The sequence below is a fragment of the Myiozetetes cayanensis genome, unplaced genomic scaffold (genome assembly GCF_022539395.1).
Source record: "Myiozetetes cayanensis isolate MyiCay16 unplaced genomic scaffold, myiCay2020 scf1, whole genome shotgun sequence".
In the NCBI taxonomy this organism is placed as follows: domain Eukaryota; kingdom Metazoa; phylum Chordata; class Aves; order Passeriformes; family Tyrannidae; genus Myiozetetes; species Myiozetetes cayanensis.
This window is the reverse complement of record NW_026086604.1, coordinates 150,644,346-150,668,545: the sequence shown is the minus strand read 5'-3', so window position 1 is coordinate 150,668,545 and position 24,200 is coordinate 150,644,346. Positions and strand designations below refer to the sequence as shown.

Below are 24,200 nucleotides of genomic sequence, written 5' to 3'. Positions count from 1 at the left end.
TGTGGGAATCTGGAAAGGACATATTTGCTATGATAAAACAATAGAAAACTGTAATTCTAATGAAAATCAGAGTTGCTGTTTTGCACAGTGATTCCTGCTCTCCAGCAGAGGTGGCAAAAATGCAGGAAAATGCAGAGAAACTGGAATTACAATTCCAACAGCAAAGTGTGTTTTGTGCACCACAAAAATCTACAAACTCCCCTGCTTCTAAACTGATGGGTGGTGTTCAATATGTGGGTTTGAAACCAGGAAGCAGAGTATTAAAGTTATGGTTATCCTGTAAGAGGGAAACAGCAGAAAAAAGGACAACTCCAGTTTCCCACCTCGTGGGAAGGGAAGGGAACAACCTGGAGTTTTCACTTGCCCAGCAGCCCTGGAACAAAAGGAGCTGCAGGGAAATGAGGTGTTAACTGCTAAAAAACCCACAAGAACTGTTTAAGTTTTCCTGTGTTAGAGTTTTCCTCTCTCTCTGGGAATGCAACACCCCCAGCACAGACAGTGCAGTGAAGGGACTGCCAGCGAACTTCTCTTGAATGTTTAATTCTGTGAGAGGCACAGAAACCAAGTCAACACTCCATAAATTATTTTTTTGGGTTTTTTTTAATGATTGATTTATAGTAGGATGAACTAAAAATTACTTAAATTATTAGTTTATTAATTCTTGTAATGTGTTTGGGTTTTCATTGAGAACCACTTGTTGAAAGACCAACTATTAACTAACTTATATAAACCAAACCATGTTATGTATTGTTAGTATAAATTTTAATAAGTTTATTTTCTCTTTACTAAATAAGAGAACAGTGTGGAAAAACCTTTTACCTGATGAAAACATAACTTTATTCCAATCAAATAAAAATTTAAAATTCAACCAAATATGACTTGGAACAGATACCAAGATTGATGCACATCTGAAGTTACAGAAATATGTATTAACCCTTTCCAGTTCTTCCTCAGGTAACTAATTGTTTTTCTTCCTTCCTTAACCAAAAGGAAAGACAACTACAGAATGTAAATATGACCTCCAAATAAAATACAAAAAACCTATAACCATTTTTTTTAAAAAGAAAATACTTATATTTTTATACTTTTTATCTCCCTTCTCTTATCTAATCAATCCTTGTTAACAGAATGTGGTAACAGCAATTTATCCACTGGAAAAAAAAGGGGGAAAAACAAGTTTAACACAACCTGTGCTTGCATCTTGTTTATAACAGAAACAAGGTATAAAACTATTGCTTAATTTTATAAAGTTTATGTGTGATGGGGTGGTCAGAAATAAAAAATGTGTCTTTCTAAGTACACTTCATCTACTTTTTACAAACAGAAATGGACCATCACAGGGGAATTAACAAAAACATCATCTCGATGGGATGTTAAATTAAAAATGATGCTCTAAATGCACAACAATCTTACACATTGTTGTAAACTACACTAAAAAATAAAAAATATATATGCCTCTTTTTTAAGCATGAATATTGACACAACTCTAAAATACACATTTAAACATATAAAATATGTTTATTTAAACATATAAAATATGTTTAAACATATAAAATATGTTTAAACATAATATACACCTTTAAACATATAAAATATGTTTAAACATATAATGTATATATACATATAAACAGATAAAATGGACCTTCAATTCCCAAGTGAGTCAAGCTGTTGATGCAAAATAATAGTGACACAGTGACAGAGCTTGCTCACCATCCCTGACAACCTTATGTGTGGGATGCAATATCCTGAGAAGCTCTCAAATATTAATATTTAATATATTAATTAATAAACTGCTGATGTTAATATATGTACTGTATGAGAATGACAACGATTTATTTGTGAAGGTAATGCCATCACAGTCCAAAACTTCTGTCTTGACGCTAAACAAAATGTTTAAAATCATTAGGATAAATTAAAATTTCTCCTAATAAAAACTTTAAAATGATGCTTGTATACATTAATAAAAAACACACTTCTATAAAACTTCTTTTAAATTGGGTGCTTGTAGATAATGTCACTGCAGATACAAGTAATGACTCTAATGTTTGTGTCTGTAATTCTGTTAACATCATAAAATGCAATCTGAATTATTACCAATTTTTGGAATCTAATTATATTCCAATTCAGGAGTTACAGCCTACCCCCACGAGGATGAATTTCATGCTGGTAAAAAGAGACTGTTGCAAGATGAGGACTTGAGACAATTCATAAAAGATGCTCAAGAAAATGGACAAAAAACTAATTACTTTCTATCACAAATAGGAGAAATATGATATATATAAAATATGATAAATATTATATATATATATATATAATGATAAAATGAGTGAAAAAGGGTGGGGAACACCCTCTCCTGGTCTCCTACAGCTGCCAGGATCTTCAGTCAAATGCTTCATCCTGTTATTGTATTATTGATATTAACCTTCTTGCTTCTCATTCTATTAATTGTATTGTATATTAACATCTGGGTCATTAGGAAACAATCAGCCCATAAGTTACCTGCACAAAATCACACCCTACTGCACAACTGCCACTGCAATATTGTGAGGTTCCAGTGAGGTGACAGATAAGGCCCCAGAAAAGAAATAAAACCCCTCCTGATGCTTCCTGGTAAACCCCAGCACCCAGGGAGGCTTCCCAGAAAGTGCTAAAAGGGTTAAAAGCAAGATATGGAGATTTCTTTCTGCCCCTTTGATGTGACTCCACACACTCGGTGTGTCCCGCTTCGGGGGCAGGGACTGGGCAAGCCACAAACCCCAGGTCACTCCTGGGTTTACAAGGTGAGAGCTCAAAGCTCACCCTGGGCTGAGGAAAACACACCCATGGGGTGGTCCTGTCCAGCTACACTCAACAACCACAGCTCCTCCTGGTCTTCAGTAGAAAAGAGTATGAAATAGAAGATAAAAGAAGACATAAAATAGAAGATAAAAGAAGATAAAATAGAAGATAAAAAGAAGCCTGCCTGTAAATCAAGGAAATCAACTTGTGCTCAACTTTGATAGGGACAAAAGCAACTGACAACAAGAACTTCATAATGACTTTCAGAATTTATCTACAAATCAGATTTTCTTGAAGTAGCAGAGCCCGTCACCAAAATGGTGACCTTACCCCAGGGTTTGGGTCTAAATACTGAGATGTTTTTCTTCTGGTAATATGAATAATAATAATAATAAAAGTAATAGTTCTGCCTCCATGTTGCATCACTGCTCATCAAGGGCAACCCCAAGGGGAGATAATGAGAATACAGTGAGAACCAAGGGAGAGATAACGAGGGGACAACACGGTCCTGGGAGCAAATTGTTTCTGCCTTGGAACTGGGAACAGATCATCATTCCATAGGATAACGGGGGAGATGGACTGGGCACAAGGACAGAAGGTCAGGCCACGGCTGGCAAGGTAGAGGAAAAACAACTAAATCTGTATTTAACAGCAAAAATGGCATTGCTGAAAATGACCCCGAGAGCAGCAGCTGGGGAAGGGCAGGGTCAAACCAGGGAACATCACGAGGCAGAGGAGCCAGGTGGACTGTCAGGAATGAAGCAATGGAGGCTGAGCAGTGAATCCTCCCTGACTGTGAGAGATGGAGGACAAAGAATGAAGGAAACTCCTGGCTGGAAAGCTTTGGGATGATCTCAGCATCTTCATCCTCACTGAGCACCAAAGGACACTCTGGGAAGCCTCTCTGGCCTTTGAGAGCAAACCCAGGCAGGAGCTTGGCCAGGAACTCCACAAAACCTGGAACTCTCAGACAAAAAAGTGGAACTCCATGGAAAACTTATTAAAAAAAAAAACAACAAACAAACCACCAGGGTAATTTATGGTGTATAAAAGGCACTCTTGCCTTGCCAGGAGAGAATAGGAGGGGTCTGTCCTTTTAATTCCTGCCTCCCTGGCTGGGGGAGGGAGGGCAGGTCTCATTCCCCTGGGCCCCAAAGCTGTGGATGCAGCACCAGAGAAAATGCTTTAATTCACAGTAAAGACATAAAACTGGTGCAGGAAGATCCAGGTTAATGGGCAAATGTTACAGAGCTGCTGGAAGGGGGGCTACCTGTGGTGAGGGACACAAGTGGGATTTCTCACAGCAGGTCAGAGAACCAGGACTGGCACAGGGTGCCCAGAGCAGCTGTGGCTGCCCCATCCCTGGAAGTGTCCAAGGCCAGGCTGGATGGGGCTTGGAGCAGCCTGGGATGGTGGGAGGTGGGTGGGACTGGATGGGCTCTGAGGTCCCTTCCAACCCAAACCATCCCAGCAGTCTGTGATTATTATGTATTTTTATTAATAAGCTGTGATAAGAGCCAGGGACATCTGCCAGTGCCACACCAACAGTGCCAAGGGGAGGGCCCAGGATGGCACACGGAATACTGAGCGTCTCCAGCGAGCCAGGAGTTTTATGTTTGGCTTAACAGACACAGGTTCAGAGTGGGGAGTGTGAGTTCTCCCTAGAATTACATGGAAGCAGAGGAAAATCACTGCTGTATAAAGGCTGCAACAGGATAAAACCAGGTTGGTATAAACTAGTCCTAAAAACAGCTGAAGTGAGAGTCAGGAGAAGGTTCCTGCCCACGAGGAATTCCAAGGAGCATGGCAAGGACAGAGGAACTCACTGTGATTCAGACCTGGAATTCCAAGGAGCATGGCAAGGACAGAGGAACTCACTGTGTGGTTGAGAAGGAGTTCTGTGACAATGAACCTGCTCTAACAGGGATCACCTTGGAGGCCCCTTCCAGACTGACCAGAGGATTCCTGAGGATTATCAGTGACTTATCTGGAGGACAGGGAAGTTCTCCAGCACAAATGAGAACTATTCTGTGTGAGGATGGATCCCATACCCTTGTCAGCACTGCTCCCTCATTTGCCTTTAATTCTGAGTGTCGCCCAGCCAGAGCTCACCCTCGGCTCCAGAGGCAGTGATTCACAGCCAGGTGTGCCCAGCAGAGGGTCCCTGTGCCTCACCTGTCCCTCAGGGCGTGGTTCCTGACCTCCTCCACGAGCTGGAAGACGCGGGCCAGCGGGGAGCGGAACACGTCCACGGCCAGGAAGTTCTTCTGCCACGGGGACACGGTGGCCTTCACAAAGATCTGCTGGATGTAGGCCACAGGAGCACCCACGTACTGCGGGGGGACAGGGGCACAGTGAGGCTCCCAGCAGGGTCAGGCACAGCCTGGCACCTCTTGGGAAGGGCTGCACCGGGCTCTGCTTGCCTTTCCCTGAGCAGAGGGGGACACCACAGGACTAACGAGCAGAAACAAAAAGGGAGTTACTCCAAGAGCCAAAATGCCACTGATCCCTTTGGCAGCTGCCTGGGGCACCTCTGTGGGAGGCAGGGGCTGCCATTCCTGCTGGATTTGGTCCTGGAAGGAGCAGGGACTCACTGCCTCTCACAGACACCTCATGGTGCTGCAGACCCCCCCAGTCTGTGCTGGCAGGTGGGATTAGATGATCTTGGAGGCCTTTTCCAACCTAAATGGCTCTGTGATTCCATGTGAATCTGTTCTGTGTTCGAGTGATGTCCCTCACAGTGGCAGAGAACCCGGGGAGCGCCAGGGGCAGCAGGAGCAGCAGGGGCAGGAACACCCTGGACTCAGTGCCCCAGGATGGTCCCAGCCTGCCCAGCCCAGCCTGGGGCACCTCCAGGGACGGGGCAGAGCAGCCTCCTGGGCACAGCTCTGCTCCAGGAGGGCACAGCAGCACAGCAGGAAGGCAGAGTAACAGAGCAGATGGGTGCCCATGGCACAGCAGGAGGGCCCAGCAACCCAGCAGGAAGGCAGAGTAACAGAGCAGATGGGTGCCCGTGGCGCAGCAGGAGGGCCCAGCAGCCCAGCAGGAGGGCAGAGTAACAGAGCAGATGGGTGCCCATCCCGCAGCAGGAGGGCCCAGCAGCCCAGCAGGAGGGCAGAGTAACAGAGCAGATGGGTGCCCATGGCACAGCAGGAGGGCCCAGCAGCCCAGCAGGAGGGCAGAGTAACAGAGCAGATGGGTGCCCGTGGCGCAGCACTCACCCAGTCGGGCCTGTCGGGGTCCGTGGCCGGCGCGGCGCTGCCCGGCGCAGGGGGCGTGTAGTCCTTCACGGGCGTGCTGAACTCCACTGGGCCCGTCCCCGGCAGCGGCAGCTTCAGCAGGGGGGAACTGCGGACAGAGGGACACGCTGGGGCTGCGGCCTCGGGACGGCTCTTTGAGACAGAAGAGCTCAGAGCACGGCCCGGCCAGCACCGGGCGAGCTGTGCAGGACAGGGCACGCGGCCAGAGCGCTTTGGCTTTCCTGGGAACTCAGCGGTGTCTTTTCCCAACACAGGTGTCTTTCTCCCTTGGAAAGGGATAACTAGAACACGAATTCCTCCATCACCTCAAAACACCTGTTTGTAGTTCTGCTAAAAACACCGAGCACGGCCACGGCTCAGTGATCGCAAATCTGCACAAACCCAAGACATTCAGCGCTCTCCAGGGGCTGCCTCCCTGCCCCAAACCCTTTATACTCCTCTCATTTTCCTCATTTAGACTGAAACCATTTCCAAAACTTGTCACTAACTTCACTTGTCCTCAATGCACTTTCAAGGGCAGCAATGAGACACCAAAACAGCTACGAAACATTGAACTTCTTGTTCCTTTGCCCCCTCAGCCTTCGGTTGAACACAGCAGCTGTCCCACAACAAAGGCTTTAAACTACTCAGGAGTTGAGAAAGTGGTGTTTCAGAGAATTTAGAATGGGCTTGGTAACTCCAGAGATTCTCAAAAGTGTTTAAAAGCAAATCAGGACTGAAGTGGTGGGCCAAGCAAAGCTGCCCATACAGAGACCCATCGATGAGCTGGGACTGTCAGCACTGAAATGAACTGCAGAACAACCTGGGTCTTTTCACGGCCTTACGACTCCTGATATATTTTCCTGTTTATACACAAATTTTCTGGCAATATTTCCAGAACAAATATAAAGGCCTTGGAATTGTTTTCATGCAACGCTCTGCCCACTTCATTAGGGCTTAGTTTGGATCATCAAAAGCCAGGGAGGAACAAGAACCGAGGCCTCAGAGTGAACAACAAACAGCAAAAAAAGAACAATGAAATCAGAAGCAAAGCTTGTCAGATTTGCTTTTTATTAGTCTGACAGAAACATAGCATCTAATGATTATCATTTCCTTGTGGAACGGGAGGGAGGAGAAAAAGGAATAATAAAATACAAAAATCAAATCCAGGGATAAACAAAGCACAGAGACTGCCCAGACTGAGGGAGAATGACTTTTTCCCTAAGTGATTTTGATGCTATTTGGGAGTTGGACCAGCTGATCTCCAAAGGTCCCTTCCAACTCCAACCATTCTGGGACTCTGGGATCTAACAGAGGTGACAGGAAAGCTCCTGGAGAAGTTCTGGGTTTCAGAAATGCTCTTTTTAGATGCTCATGTCACTGTGCACCTGAAACCCTTCGGGAAACCCATCCTAAAGGAAAAGTGACCCCTGTAACAAGCTGGAATTGGTGAACTGAAGTGAGTGCATTTTAGTCACCAAGCACAAGGCAGGTTCAAGTAAAAACGCTCCCCCAACAACTTTACTTATTTCCAGGAGGGCTCAGAGGGCCAGGATGGAGCAGGGCCAGGATGGAGCAGGGCCAGGATGGAGCAGGGCCAGGTGAGCCCCAGGTAAACCCCACACTGGCATGTTCCTCCTTCCCAGAGCTCCAGCACCTGGAGCAGCCTCGGCCAGGGAGGATGGAGGGGAGCAGGGAGCTGCCAGGTCCCAGGGAATACATGGAATGACACCAGCTCCCAGCTCTGTGTGCTCCCTGCAGGACAAGCTGTGGGCCTGGCTGCAGCCTCAGCTCTCACAGGGATAGCCCAGCCTGGAACCCCACTGCTGGAGAGGGGCAATCTGCTAACAGTCCCTCTGCCAGAGGCTGGGCAAGGTCAATCTCTGGCAGCAACAGCTCCTTCTTAGCCTTGGCAGGTGCATCAACAGGCTCTGTTTCTGAATAAGTGATGGTGGCTTTGCCCTGTTTCCCACTGACAGGGCCCCAAAACTCTGCCCTGGGAAAGGAGAATTTCCCTTCCCTGTGCAGCAGAACAGACCCCTTGTCACACACCCCCTGCTCCAGTGGCACCAGGAAATCCCAGAGGAGACTGTTCTGTGGGGATCTGGAACACGAGGAATCTGAAGGCAACTGAGCTCCTCTGGTTATCCCAGTGGTGCCAGACTGTGAGAGTGAGATGTCCTTCTGGCAATAAATAAATAAATATACATACACACCCCCTCAGGGGCTCTGGGTCCAGCCAGTTCTGCAATTCTTCAGGAGCAGAACTTCCCATTTCAGTCAAAAACAAACACCTGCAGAGCCTCAGCTGTTTAATTGCCCTGCCCCTGCTGCACACTCACCTGCCCCATGCTCAGCTCTACCTCAGCTAAGAGCTGTTCTTCAGAGTGACACAGGCATTGCAAAGTTACCCCCATGGCCACATTTACAGGTGTCCCCTGTTCCCTGAGCTGGGCAGGAGGAACCACTGTTGTCATACAGCATCAGTGGTACTCCCATTTTAGGGAAAAAAGGCAGATCCCAAAGCAGATCCGTTCAAAGGCCACGAGGAAGATTTGTAGTGAAGTAAAACAAGAAAACCCTCCCTCTGAAGCAGAGACTGGCTTGGATTTTCAGACTACAGAATAAGAATCAGTCACAGGAACTGTGGTTTGGATATTACTTTATTATCAAACCCAGGGCCGTTCTGTCTTGTCTACCAGTGACACTACAAAGTGTCCACACAGAACCCTCCAAGGCTAAAGACAAACACGTTCCAACACTAGAACAGCCCCTGTGCCAGGAGATCCTCACCCTGCCCTTCCCAGGCAGGAGGAACACCTGCATGTCACTGCTGCCACCCTGCCCGAGCCCAGAGCTGAGCCTGGGTACACAGGAGTTATTCTGGACCACGGGATTTACCTGGGCTTTTAAAAACCTCCTCTGCACACGAGGATCATCATCCACACCGCAAACAGGACATCATCCACACAGTAAACAGGACATCATCCACACCGCAAACGGGACATCATCCACACCGCAAACGGGACATCATCCACACCGCAAACGGGACATCATCCACACACGGGACATCATCCACACAGCAAACAGGACATCATCCACACACGGGACATCATCCACAAAGCAAACGGGACATCATCCACACACCAGACATCATCCACACACCAGACATCATCCACACACCAGACATCATCCACACACCAGACATCATCCACACACCGGACATCATCCACACACCGGACATCATTCACACACGGGACATCATCCACACCACAAACAGGACACCATCCACACACGGGACATCATCCACACACAGCCAACGGGACACCATCCACACACAGCCAACAGGACACCATCCACACACGGCCAACAGGACACCATCCACACACGGCCAACAGGACACCATCCACACACGGCCAACAGGACACCATCCACACACGGGACATCATCCACACAGCAAACAGGACATCATCCACACACGGGACATCATCCACACACGGGACATCATCCACACACGGGACATCATCCACACACCACACACGGGACATCATCCACACACGGGACATCATCCACACAGCAAACAGGACATCATCCACGCACGGGACATCATCCACAAAGCAAACGGGACATCATCCACACAGCAAACGGGACATCATCCACACACAGCAAACGGGACATCATCCACACACGGGACATCATCCACACAGCAAACAGGACATCATCCACACACGGGACATCATCCACACAGCAAACGGGACATCATCCACACACCGGACACCATCCACACACGGGACATCATCCACACACCGGACATCATCCACACACCGGACATCATCCACACACCGGACATCATCCACACACGGGACATCATCCACACACCGGACATCATCCACACACGGGACATCATCCACACACGGGACATCATCCACACACCACACATCATCCACACACCACACATCATCCACACATCACACACGGGACATCATCCACACACCACGCACAGGACATCATCCACACCACAAACAGGACACCATCCACACACGGGACATCATCCACACACAGTCAACAGGACACCATCCACACACAGCCAACAGGACACCATCCACACACAGCCAACGGGACACCATCCACACACAGCCAACAGGCACCTCAGACCTCCAGGGATGTTCACCAAGTGCTGGACGCAGAGAGCAGCCCCTGGATTGAGCTCTGGCCAGAAAATACCCAAATCACAGTGAAAACCAAGCAGAAATACAACGCCCTCGGGGTGGATGCAGCCTCACTGCAATGGGATACGATCAGTTTTGTTCCTCACTTTAAAGAAATCAGCACTATGGGGACTGCAGCTGCAAAGCTACCTGGCCACGAGAAGAGTTCTGCCCAAATCCCTTGGGAGCAGGGATTTGTGCTCCTTCAGCACCACTGCCCTTCTCAGCTTGGAAAAACCACAGCAAATGGAAGGAGGGAGGGGTGGGGGGGAAGGGGATGCTACAAACACCTTGATAAATCAGCAGCACCCTTGGACACTTCCAGGGATCCAGGGGCAGTCACAGCTTCCCTGGGCAACCTGTGCCAGGGCCTGCCCACCCTCCCAGCCAGGAATCTCCTCCTAATACAGGAAATAGGTGAACCTATAGGAGACAGATGAAGTTTGTGGCACCACCAACAGTGCCTGAGCCAGACCTCAGGCTCATCCTAAGAGCAAGACTTGAAGACCTCAAGCCCCAAACTCAGCTTTGCACAGCCCTCTCAGTGTGCTGTGCAGAGACCCTGTCAGAGCTCACTCTCACCACACTGACGTGCTCAGGGCTAGAAGGGCCCCACTTCAGAACAGGTCTGACCTCATCAGCAAAGCCACTTCTCTAGCCAGAATTAACACCCAGCTACCAGCACTTAATGCAGAGCAGAACAGGAACTGAAACACCCCCAAAAATGGCTTCTAAAGAGGGAGCACCTTGGTGACACTTCAGTTTCTTGCCGAGGTTCTCTTGCTCTCCAGGGGTGTTTTTAACCCCTGTCTCTCCCAGGGCCATTTTCTGCTTTGCTAACAAGCTTCTGGAACTTGTTAAAGAAAACAGACTCTCCCCTTCACACCTGATGGTGTCTTGGATGAGTTTCTGCAGCCTGGAGGTAACCAGGCACTGCAGAATCCTTAAATATTGGCACTTGGGAATGCAGACACTGCCAAAACCCACAGTTACCACAGGCCACCTGGCCTGGAGCCTCAGAGGTGTGGTGGGAACACCTCAGCTCGCTGCTCTGAACGTTGACTGGGCAGGCACAAGGCCTGGCCCAGGGGGCTCCAGGTTCCCAAGAACAAGGACAGCTGCTGGTGACCCCATCAGATTTTCTGTCTGGGGAATCCCGAATCAAGGAAGAGGAATAAGCCTGGAGGTTTTGTTTTGACCCCTCCCAAAACACAACATCTGTGGGTGAACATTCCCTCTGCAGCAGTTGTCCTGCATTCCTGAATCTGCCCCGGCAGGAGCACCTGGGAGAGCTGAAAAGCGGAGCCTGAGGCCACCAGCAGCTCTGGGAAGCCATTCCCAAGCTGGAGTGAGGTGAAACCGTGACTCAGGACACAGGTGGAACTCTGGTTTGGCTTTGCTGGCTGCAGCTGTCAGGTGCAAAAATACCTGGAACCTTATCCAAGACAAAGAAAGGGCAGGATCCACTTGCTTGGGCCTTGTAGAAGCTTCATGTTCCACAGAGCGAGAGATCTGAGACTAAAACTGTCCCTGACACTTCCAAGGATTCCTGTGGAGCACTGAAAAACCAGGAAGCAACACCCTGACTGCTGCTCATAACCACAAAGGGCCTCAGCCAGGAGAAGCCACCTCAGGGGGGGTTCAGTACATGGAAGTGATCCCTCTGATGATCCTTTAACTGATGTGAGAGCAGCCCCTGGCACCATCCCAGCTCCGAGGAAAAACTGCAGCTGTGTCAGCACAGGGAGAGCTTTTCCAAAAGCAGGGGAGAAAATCATCACTTTGGGAGTATTTTGACCAAAACAGACTTGGAGTTGGAAATTCAAAGACAGACTCTGGACATACACACACGTGTGCCCAGGCCTGAGCACAAAGGGTTGCTCAACCCCACCGAAATGATTCTGTGGGACACCTCTGAGAGAGATTTATCCAGCTCCAACTGCTGTATCCAAATGAGGGTCCACGAGGAGAGCAGGGAATCAACAACCTGCGTGTGCCAAGGATGAAACACGAGTGCAAACCCCGGGGAGAGCAGGGCAGGCAGGTGTGGAGAGAAAGATCAGCTTTCCTCCTCCCATTTTTAATTCATGGGTTTGGAGGCCACCACCAGGTGCTTGCTTATGTCTCATTTACTGCTTTAGCTCACTTAGTTTCTACTTATTAAACCAGATGAAGACACCTCATCCTCATTGTTTCCTTTGTCCCACAAAAGGAGATGGCCCAAACCCATGAAGTTTAAATAAAAAATCGCTTTTGGGGAAGCCTGGAAGGGCGAGCATTGCCAAGGAAACCCCCCAAGGGCCCCGTGTGCCCCCAGAGGTGTGTGACTCACCAGCAGGCCAGGATGCAGAGGGCAGTGAAGAGGATGATGGGGATGGGGTAGGAGGCGCAGAGCAGCCCGTGGCTGTAGAAGGCCCCCGAGATCCTGAGGCGCAGCCGCTCCGTCAGGGTCATCCTCGGCCGCCGTCACCTCGCTGCCATCCCGGGCACTGCAGCGCTGGCAGCTCCACACGGAGCTCTGCGGGCTCGGGGGCACCGGGGCAGGCTGCGAGACAGAGAGGGGAACAGGGGAAAACAACCTGTCAGCTTGCTTTGGAAAGGTCTTGGGAGCTGAGGAAGGAATTCCTGGTTGGGAGGGTGGGGAGGCTCAGGGTGCCCAGAGAAGCTGTGGCTGCCCCTGGATCCCTGCGAGTGTCCAAGGCCAGGTTGGACAGGGCTTGGAGCACCCTGGGCTGGTGGAAGGTGTCCCTGCCCATGGCAGGGGGTGGAATTAGATGAGTTTTGAGGTCCCTCCCAAAACCCAAACCATTCTGGAACTCTGTGATTCTATGAAATGACCAAGCAGGTCCAACCTCCCTGTCAGGACTGGACCATCCCTGTTCCATGAGGAACTTGGGAACAACACAGATTTGCTGCTCCTGTGGCAAAAAAACTAAATCAGTACTGGTTCCTTGCCCAGCCTGAGCTGCCAACAGCCACTCTGGGGAGCATTGTGACACTGGGAACAACTTCTGCTAATTGCAGGGAGGAAAACGTGGTACCTACTCACTTCACCTGCTGTGAAACAGCAGCATTCAGTAGGAAAACCTGAAGAGTTCCTAGGCTAATAAATTCCCTTTTTGGGGATTGCTCACTGAACTCTGCCCCCTCTCTTGGCTTTACACTACGACAGAGCTCGTCAGGGTGAAGGGCAGGAACTGCTCCTGCTCCAAGTCACTCCTGCAAACAGACATATCTAACCCTAAGCAAACCCTCTGACTGCAGGACAGGGAGAATCCACCCAGGGGATCCCTCCCCTCTGGCAGGACTGCAAAGCCAAGGCAGATTCTGCCCGGGAGCAGGAGGACATTGGGATGTTCCCACCTTGCAGCACCACAGGTGGCATTTCTGGTCCAGTACAGGGGCAAGACATGGACACACCCCACAGAATCCCAGGATCACTGAGGCTGGAAAAGCCCTCCCAGCCCATGGATCCCCCTGTGCCCATCCCCACCTTGTCCCCAGCCCAGAGCACTGAGTGCCACAGCCAGGCCTGCCTTGGACACCTCCAGGGCTGGGCACTCCAAACCTCCCTGGGCAGCCCCTGCCAAGGCCTGACCACCCTTTCCAGGGAGAAATTCCTGCTGGTGTCCAAGCTGACCTTTCCTCTCCTCCTGTCCCTTGTTTCTTGGGAGCAGAGCCCGATCCCCTCCTGGCTCCCCCCTCCTTCACATTCTTTCACCAACCAAGACTGACCAGCACAACAAACAAAATGTAGAATTTCTTCTTACGGGAAAAAAAAAAAAATCAACTCCAACTTGCTACTTTTCCCAAGACAAAAGCTTTTATCTCACTCAACAATAGTTACATGTTCCAAATTCTTTACATTTCTGCCTGAAAGCCTATTAAAGCCTTCCCAGGAGCCTCCCTGTACACTGGGAGCAGCTCAGAGCCCACCCTGAGCTTCGAGGAAAAACTGCCAGAGACAGAAAACTTCTCCCCATATAATCCACAGGATCTTGGGGGTTTAGTTATATTTACTCCTCAGTTTTCCACAAAACATTCTGGAATTCTTGGCAGAGGTGTCCTAAAACCACACAACTGGGCTAGTGAAGAGTCCGGGGGGGGGGGAATAAGGAAAAATAAATAAACCCCTGTTCTGTAGCAATTTCTCTTGCACTTCAATACATACAATAATTTGCTCCATCATGTTGCCTAAAATTAAACTTCCAATGGGAATTTCAACCCAGCATTTTCCATCTGCAACACACCCCTCAAAGCCCCCACCAATATCCCATGGGATCGACACGTCCAAGGCCTGTCCTGCCTCTCCCCCAGCAGGGAACAGCTCATGCAGCACAGGGGATCTGAGGAGCGTTCCTGCCAAGGCTGTGTTCGGGAAACACAGGGGAGGGAGGAAAGGGAAAGAAGGAAGACAGAGACAAGATCCCTGGAGCACTTCGGGTTCACCCTGGGAACGAGGAACACCCCATCTGCGCTCCAGCTCGGACCCGGAGCCAGCAATGGAGGGTCCAAACAGGACAGTGCTCATATCCATGTGTCACAGGATGTGCTCACACCCCCAGGGACTGAGTTACAGGCGTTTCACACACTCCCCTCCTGGGCTATTCCCAGCACACACAGAGCAATCCATGATCCACGGCCTCCCCTCAACCTGCAAATGGTTCCAACCTTCCTCAGCACCCCGGGGATTTCACAGGAATGCTGGAACTCAGCACCACAGACACCCAAAAACACGGGAAAGCAGATTCCCTGGAGATGAGCACAGCCAGATGTCAGATCACTCCCACCAGCAAAACCTGGATCTTCCTGCCCTTTCCTGGAGGGGGTTCAGGGCTTTGAGATGCTCAGAGGGATCCCAAACCGTGTCAGCTGCCACGGAGCCCCCAGTCCCACCAAGTGATGATCCTGACCGTGTCAGCTGCCATGGGGTTCCTAAACCCCACCAAGTGATGATCCCTGACCGTGTCAGCTGCCACGGGGTTCCTAAACCCCACCAAGTGATGATCCCTGACCGTGTCAGCTGCCACGGGGTTCCTAAACCCCACCAAGTGATGATCCCTGACCGTGTCAGCTGCCACAGGGCTCCCAAATCCCACCAGCAGCAAAGGGGAGAAGCGAAGGAAGAGAGGCAGAGCCCTTGGGAACCCAGCTCTCCCTCTCCTCAGCAAGTGTGGGTTGTGGCCCAGCAGGGCCAGGGATGAAACGTTCCCGTGAGGGTTTCAGAGGTGGGAAAACAAGAGGCAGGCTCAGGACAAACCTCCCTGCTCAGAAGTGCTGCACAATGGGCTCTAACACCAAGGTCCTGCTCTCCCCTCGCGTTCCCAGGGGAAGAATAACGGGCTTTGTGCTGGGAGAGGACAGGAAGGTCACGGGGGAACAGAGTACTTCCTATGGGAAAATCCTGACCATGCACAACCCTGCAGGGCTGCTGTGGGGAAGGGGTTAATCCCAGCACCGCTCCTGAGCAGCCTGGAAGGCTCCAATGGATGGTTCTGCAGGGAAAGGTTACTTTTCATGTTCAAGAAGGAGAAACTCCTCCATAAATTAGGAGGCTGCCTTCCCTCCATTCCAGCTCTGTGGCTAAGCCAGTGGTGAAAGTCTGAAACAGGTTTTTGAACCTGATTTCAACACCCAAAATGTGCAAACTCCCTTAATTCTCACCTTTGTGCCTGTTTTCCCCCCTCCACAACATTCACTTATGTTTTGAGTTTGAAAATCCAGAGGCTGCCTGAAACAGACCCCATTTTACAAGTGGTATTTCACTCATTTTACAAGTTATTAACCATATCTTAAAATGCTTGAGCAGCAACAACAGGTTCAAAGAGAACACTTCAATAATCTCTACATCCCAGATAATGTTATCTGCTCCAAAACAGGGGCTGGCATCCAAAATCAGCTTCCAAACCTGTTTTCAGGACATTTTTTGAACTTTTCTGCCGCAAGAGAAGAACCTCAGCTGAACTCCTGCCTTGGAAGAGTCATTCATGGAATGTGGTTTCTATCCAATGTCCTTTCTTCCCCCTGAAATGCTCCCAGCAGCACCAGACAACAACTTGTTGGTGTGGGTGAGGTGACAGGATGTTCCATGTGAAGAGCCATGGAATGCAGAAGTTTGGGATTTGTCACAAAACCAGAAAAAGATTAAACCCCCAAGTGCCACAAATGCACAAACTTTAAACAAGGGTTGTCAGAACACCCTTCAGAAAAGACTTTTCCAAACACCTCTAAACCTCCTCCACCGTCTCCTGGCAAACACGGAGCTGATTCCAATGTGGCAATTCCTTCACTCCATCCCAGAACTCACCAAGCTCAGCACTTCCCATCCAACACATTTTACTGTGAACTCCTCTATCAGTCAGGTCAACCAACCCACCACTGTTCAGTCCCTGAAGACCCTTGCAGTGTTGTTCCTGCTGTGTGGATCGTGAACAGTGTCTGATTTACCAGGGGAGGGCATCGCGCGCTCCCAGAGGGAACTGGAGCGTGGGAGACTCAGTTTCCCTGGAAAAAAGGTGCAGTGTGGAGATAAGCAACCCTTTGAGTTGCCTGTTCCTCCTGCACAAAGTCCAGCTGGCTGGAGAGCTGGGAGAAACAACCCCACACCAAGTGCCTTGGGAAGCTCAAATCCAGGGAACGGGATGTGATGCACGGGGAAAACAACGCCCTGGGGTCCTGATCCCTAATTCCCACAAAGTGTGGCCTGATGTGGTTAAGACAAAGGAAACTGAGTGTTAGGAACTGTTAGGGATGGAATGGGATGGGTATGGAAATCCATGCTAAGTGCCACACGCAGCACCAGGCATTCCTCCTCTCCCTCTGCATCCCACCAAGAACTGCAAGAGGTGCTGAGAAGTTCAGGGACGATCAAAGACACGGAGCAGCTTCCACAAAACAAAGAAGCATGGGAAGGCTTCTCCAGCTGGACAAGATTTTATCAGTGAGTGGAAGGGATATCCCTGGGATAACTCACCCCGGGATAATTCAGCTCCAGAGCCCAGAGCAGCAGCTCAAAATAACCCCTGGGCTAAGCCGGGAGATCCTTTCCCAGGACACTGTCCCTGCCACACGCCTGCAAAGCCAGGGATAAACCCCTGGGAGCGGAGCTGGGAGGCCCTGCCGAGCCCAGCCAAGGATCCCTCTGGCTCCAGGAGCCACTGGTCCCCAGCGTGGCACTGGCTGCCAGTGTCCCAAGGATGGCCCCGCCTGTGCCACCCAGGCCACCCCGGAGCCACAGGAACGAGAGGTGAGCCCGCCCTGGCAAAGTCCTTATGCAACACATCCCACGTGAGCCCTGGGAATAATCTCCTCCTTTCTGCTCAGCAAAGTAGCTGCTCTACAAGTGGCTGGGGAATCACCATCTCCTAAAAATACCAGACTGATGCAACACCCCCGTGTGGTTACACCCCAGAGCTCCCCCAGGCGTGCACACCCCGCTCCCTCTGCCAGCAGAGCATCCCCACCCGGAGCCAGGATCAGAACATCAATGAGGAGCCCCATCCATCCTCCCCCCTGGCTGAAGCCCTGTGCAAACAGCTCACCCAGCACAGACCTGCAGGGCTCTGCTCCTCCTGCTGCAGGTGGTACTTCTGCTGCTGCCCTTCTCTGATCCTCTCCAGCAGACAAGATGAGCCCAAGCCTCCTGTCTGGGGTAAAACGCTTTTGGATGATCCACCCGGGCCTGTGCACAGCATTTGCTGCTGCCCCACACAACACCCTTGGCTCTGACCTGCACAGACATGGACCTGATGGATGGGCCACTCAGGGACAAGGAAGGGGCTGGATGGTCACGCTCAGAGCTGTGGTCGATGGCTCCATGTCCAAGTGGGGTCCTCAGGGGTCAGGACTGGGACCAGGACTGTTCAACGAATTCTTCCCTGGGAGGGTGGGCAGGCCCTGGCACAGGGTGACCAGAGAAGCTGTGGCTGCTCCATCCCTGGGAGTGTCCAAGGCCAGGCTGGACGGGGTTTGGAGCAACCTGGGCTGGTGGAAGGTGTCCCTGCCCATGGCAGGGGTGGCACTGGATGAGCTTCAAGGTCCCTTCCAACCCAAGAAATGGTTCTATGTAATTCCTGAAGCGGTCACTCTGTCAGATCCACCCCCAGTGTCATTTCTGAGCTTCCAGTACAACACAAATCATGCCCAAGACTCAAACCTTCGCCAGGGCCGCCCCAACTCCCCACTAGAGAACAGGAATTGCCTAAAATCCAGACAAACCCTTCAGCACAGCCCTGGAGGGTTTCTGGGCCTCACCCAAGGCCATCCCACGGCTGCACTGAAGGACACACCATTTCTGTGCCTGTGCCTCATCCTGCCTGCAGTGACAGGCCCTTCTCCTGCCCCAGCCACGGCCAGGGAGCCCCAGCCCCGACAAACCCCGGCAGCAGCTGCAGCTCCCAGGGAGAGCAGACAGGCCTGCAGGGACCGGGAGGGCTCCACCTCGTGCCCCTCACCCAGAGTATCACGAGTTCCGCTCAAACCATTCCCAAGGGATGGTTATCCCACGTGCTCCACACAGCTGGAGACTCCTCAGCCACCCTGAGCAGTGCCTGGGGGTCCCAGGCTCAGACAGGCTTTGGGAACGTTTCACCTGGGCCCTCCCTGCCACTGAAACCCTCTGTGCTGTGGGCACAGAGAGCCCTGGGAGCAGCACCTGGAACCACTGAGGTTGGAAAAACCCTCCAGGATCACTGGGTCCAACCACCCCTCAGCACTGCCAAGGCCACCACTGACCATGTCCCCAGGTGCCACATCCACAGGGCTTTGAAATCCCTCCAGGGATGGGAACTCCACCCCTGCCCTGGGTAGCTGTGCCAGGGCTGGACAACCATTTCCAAGAAGGAATTGTCCCAATATCCAACCTGAACCCCCACTGGCAGGGCCTGAGGCCGTTCCCTCTCCTCCTCTCCCTGTTCCCTGGGAGCAGAGCCCGACCCCCCCCAGCTCCCCCTCCTGTCAGGGATTGCAGAGCCAGAAGGTCCCCCCTGAGCCTCCTTTTCTCCAGGCTGAGCCCCCCCAGCTCCCTCAGCTGCTCCTGCTGCTCCAGCCCCTTCCCAGCTCCCTTCCCTTCCCTGCACACACTCCAGCCCCTCCATGTCCTGTTCTGAGGGTCCCAGAACTGCCCCCAGCACTGGAGGTGCCACCTCAGCAGTGCCAGCACAGGGACAGCCACTGCCCTGCTCTGTCACACCTGGTGACACAAACCAGGATGCTCCTTGGAACAGTAAATTCCTGGACTGCCCCCTCTGTCTCCCCAAGACACACACCCTGCCCCTCACACTCAGCACAGCTGGGGTGAGTCCCACTCTCTCCATTCAGTGTCACTCCAGCAGTGTCCCATCAGACCCACACCAGGAGTGTCCCCGTGACGCCTCATCACTGCCTGTACCCAAGGGATCACCCCACACCCTGCAGCTCACTGTCCAACCTTCATCCTCACACCTCCCCTCCCCACAGCAGGGCACCAGGCCCCTTCCACGACAGATTACACCTCCATAGTTATCCTGGTGCCTGCAGCTGGCTGGTTCTGCTTGAACCCCAACCCTCACCACTGCCCTTGTGACCTGCAGCCCATTTTCAGGCCACATTTAATACCTCAAACCTGTTTGTCACAGACCACACGTGCAGCCCTTCCCTGCTCCGTGCCATTTACAGCTTTAACCTGCACAGTCACTGCCCCTTCAGTGGTGACTGAGACCCCCCAGCCCCAGTGCCCCTCTCAGCCCCCCCACACCCCTTAATGGGGCTGTAGCTCGTGCTCTGAGTATGTTTATTTAACCACATTTTTATCCATCCCAGGCTGGCACCTCCTGGGGCTCTGGGTTCTTTCAGTCTCACCTACTCGAGCAGTTTATTGGCACAGAAATCAAATCTCACTGGATCCATGACTGCAGCCAGAAACAGCCCTGACACCTTATCCTAGAAAGAGCCAGCAGCCCGTGCCAAGGAAGCACCTGTGGCCAAGCAGCACCGGCTGCTCCACACTCCCTGCACCCTGGCAGGCCTTCCCAACCCTTCCCTCCCTGCTGCAGGATCTCAGGGTGACTGCTCTTCCCCTTCCCCTGTGCCCCACACCCTCACCCACACCCACTGCTCGCTCCCCTCCAGGACTCCCAGACCCTTCCCGTGGTCAGAGACGCCTCCCAAAGCCTTGAAGGTTTTTTTCAGTCTGTACTGTGAGCACAGGGACGGAAATACCTCCCTGCAACCGCAGCTTGCAAAGCTGCTCTCCCTTTCTGTGGCCTGTCACCACCACCAGCTGCTCACCCAGGGCCCAGAGATGCTGAACACTCTGGTTTTGGTGATGCCAGCCTAAGTTTTCCTCTCTGTTCCTTCCTGAAGTGCTCCTGCCCGCATCCAAGATGCCCAAAACCGGGAGGAACGGGAAGTTGAGGGTGGTTGTCATGGAGGAGACGTTCCCAGAACAATCTCTGTATCCCTCGATGTCCTCTGAGAGTCAGGTTTGGATTTTATCTCAATCCTCCTTCCTGGCCTTGCTGCTCCTCCAAGGAGGAAGGGAATCACCGTGGGTGTGAACAAACCCCGAGGCAGGAGGGCTGAGCAGCGTTCAACCAGCACTGGGATGGTTCTGCCCAGCTCCAGCTCTGCCTTTCTGAGACAAGGTCTCCCTGGGAAGACCTTGGAGCAGCCCGTGCCCACCACAGCACAGCCCCTGGAGACTCAGCCTCCTGGAGCAGCCACTCAGCACCACTCACACCCACCAAGGCCTCAGCCAGACCTCAGGCACAACCCCCAGCACGGATTTCCCTGCGTTGTTCCCTCCAAAATAAACCCCAAGCCTTCAGCCAGGACAGTTTTCATGCTTAAAAACTCTGCACTCCCAGATCTTTGGGGCTTGGGAAGTGGCCTGGGAAGGCAGGAGGGACACAGCACCTGTAAGGTGATGCATCTCCAAGGGATTGGTTTTGCACTGGCTCTGGGTCACAGCAGGAACACCGGGAAAGGCTGAACTCACCAACTCCCAGGGCTCCCAGCCCCAAAAGGGAGTGTTTGGCACCTCCAGAATCACACACAGAACTAAATATTATCCTTTCTAATAATCACCATTAGGAAGCCAGGCTCAGGAAATCACTCTGCTCTTTCTTTCCCCACAGATCCCAAAACTCCTCTGTGAGGCAGCAAGTCCCAAAGCCTGACTCGGACATTGTCTCTGGGAAACAAACCCACTATTATCCCTTCCTCACAATGCTCCACACAAGATTAATTCCAGATTTTCCCAAGGAACTGCACTGCCCTCCCCACCGTGCTCTCACTCCAGCTGAAATCACTCTTCTTGGAGGGAGAAGTTCATTTTTTCCCAGGGGAGCCCAGTTATGCCAAAAGGCCACAACTGTTGTGAGCCACTGGGGCTGTGTCCTCACCTGAAGACAGGAATTGAAGGATTCCCTCCTGGCCAAGCACCCTTCACTCCCTGCTCCTCCCTGGTTTGGGTAGCTGGGATGTGAGCAGGGACACTCCCAGAGGCTGCAGCACCACAGAACAGCTCAGTGCTCCTTAAGCCTCTCCTTCTCACCCTTCAATGCACTGAACAAGGGGGAGAGAGGGACTCAAAGGAATTCTAACCCCAGGTATTAGAGCCAAGGAATGCCTGGAAAGCTCAGTCTGCACCTACTTTCAGTCCCTCGTGCCAAGCACCATCGATCCCTCCTCGCTCCCAGGGCAGGGAACTGTGCCCCCATCTCCAGCCACAGCTCGCTGGGGAAAGTCTCTTGTAAGAGGGAAGGAAGGTGCTGGCCTGGAAAGGATTCCCAGTCACAGGATCCACTGGAATTGCTGTGCTGCTGCTCCTGCCCATCCCCTCCTCATGCACAACGTTCCACTACAGGCAGGTAAAGCTATTTTTGTTCCTCCAGCTGTACCTGTTCTATTTTCTGAACTCTGTGCTCATCAGAAAGAAAAACCATGACTTTTTGGTGCATAGTGATCCAAACTCTGACGCCAGACAGGCCCAGCAACCCCCTGCCCAAAAATAGCACCGAGTAACTCAGCGAGAGCCTGACAGGTTCATTCATCACCACGATCCTGACCCTCAAAACACTATTTTAGTGCTCCTGAGACAATCCCTGATTGTTCTTTGCTCCTTTTGGGATGCGATATTTGACTCACAGTTGGAAAAACAAACAGCCCCGTGCCAAGTTCAGGGTTGTACCTGGAAATGGAGCAGAGCTGGGCTGGGGGAGGTTCCCGGGGCTATGCCACACGTTCCCGAACATCCCGGGGCGTTTTCCTCTCATCCCAATCCCAGCTAATCTCCTTTCTGCATTACACAACAGCCCGTGTAATCCCAAATTTACCGCCCCGTCCTGGTTTTGCAGAGGGAGCTCATGCCTCATCTCTGCCCCTTTCACGACGCGAAACTTGGTTTGTCTTTCCACAGTCCTGAAAAACACGTGGATGCCGCACTCAGGAAACTCCGGCACCGAGGCCGGAATCCTTCCGGAGCCCTCTCCTCGGGATTCTCCCAAACACAGCCCGCAGTCACTCCAGCATCCCAACAGCTCCGCGTTCACTGCATTAAAAACAACCCCGGAACGCTCATTCGGGGAAGTTGATTGCCAAGTGCCGAGCGGCCTCCCGAGCTCCGGGTGCCCAGGGCAGGACAGCGCTGTGGGCAGAGCCAGCTCCCCCGGGAACCAGCGCATCCTGCTGCTTCCCGAGCGCTCGGCACAAACCCCGTGCAGCAGAATACCCCATGTTCCCAGCGTTCCCTTCAGCTTTTCCCTCATCTCGCTCCTTTCCCGCAGAGCACCTTATCCCGATCCCGCAGAGCAGGTGATTTAACTCCTTCCCTCCTCGCCCCCTTCCGCTTCGCACCTTTAGTACCCCAAAACTGGAGTATTTTCCCACCAATCCCTTTACACGTTCCCTCATTTTAACCCTTTTTCCAGAAAGCACCTTCTCCTGACCCCGCAGGGAAGATCTGCCCAAATTCCTTTTGAATTATCCCTAAAAGGATGGAGGGGGTGGCGGGGGGAGGGTAGGGGAACGCCCGGACGCCCGGGAGGGGGAAACTGAGGCACGGAGGGGCCTGAGGAGGAACTGAGGCAGGGAAGGGGCTGGGATGGGGGTTGGGAAGGGGTTTAGGAAGGAGGTTTCGGGGACTGTTTCCGCGCTCCGCCCGCCCCTTCTCACCTCGCCCGGGAAGCGGCTCCCTGCGCACCTCCGCCCTCTGACCTCCCGCCGGCCGCGGCGCTCGCCCGTGCTCCTCTCCGGCGGCTTTCCTGCCCCTGCGAGCCTGGGCCGCAGCCGCGCGGCTCCGCCGCTCCCGGCCCGCTTCTCTCCGCTCCGGGCCCGCTCCGCTGCCGGCCCAGCCCGCTCATTCTGCGCTCCGCTGCCGGCCCAGCCCGCTCCGCTCCGGGCCCGCCGCTCCCGGCCCTCTCCGCTCCGCTGCTGGCCCTCTCCGCTCCGCTGCTGGCCCTCTCCGCTCCGCTCCGCTCCGCTCCCGGCCCTCCCCTCCCCTCCCCTCCCGCTCCGCTCCCGCCGCTCCAGGCCGGGCTCTGCCCCCGCCCGCCGGGCACGCACCGCGCGCGCGCAGCGCCGCGAGCCCGCCCACACCGCGCCGGCCACGCCCACAGCGGGCGCGCCGGCTCCAGTAGGGGCTATTTGCATGGCCACGCCCACACGGCAATAACAGCGGTGTGTGGCCACGCCCATTTGCAGACAGGATAGACTGTATTTGCATAGCCACGCCCCCAGCAGACACACCGCGCTTCGCGGCCTTTGGCCACGCCCCCCGGAAGCGGCGCGCGGGCAGCGGGAACACGTGGAGATGGGATAGGATGGGATGGGATGGGATGGGATGCGATGCGATGCGATGGGATGGGATGCGATGGGATGGGATACAGGCAGGACCGGGAGGGGGTTCTGGGGACGGGGAGGGCCATGGGAGCGGAGAACCGGCCACCGGGCGTGCTGGGGCAGAGCGGAGCCGGCCCATGCACCCGCGAGGGTGCGG

The 24,200-nt window shown here is 52.7% G+C and overlaps 1 protein-coding gene across 1 annotated transcript in view; it reads right to left on the bottom strand.

Moving 5' to 3' along the window:
* SCAP (SREBF chaperone) overlaps positions 1-23,637 on the bottom strand; it is a 43,608-nt gene extending 19,971 nt beyond the window's left edge. Inside the window, exons 1-4 of the mRNA XM_050333826.1 lie at positions 23,378-23,637; positions 12,558-12,770; positions 6,000-6,126; positions 4,954-5,111 (exon numbers count right to left, since the gene is read on the bottom strand). Of these exons, the coding sequence (XP_050189783.1) occupies positions 4,954-5,111; positions 6,000-6,126; positions 12,558-12,679 (407 nt within the window). The 5' untranslated portion in view covers positions 12,680-12,770; positions 23,378-23,637. The remainder of the gene's footprint in view (positions 1-4,953; positions 5,112-5,999; positions 6,127-12,557; positions 12,771-23,377) is intronic.
* Between the last annotated feature and the right edge of the window lie 563 nt (positions 23,638-24,200).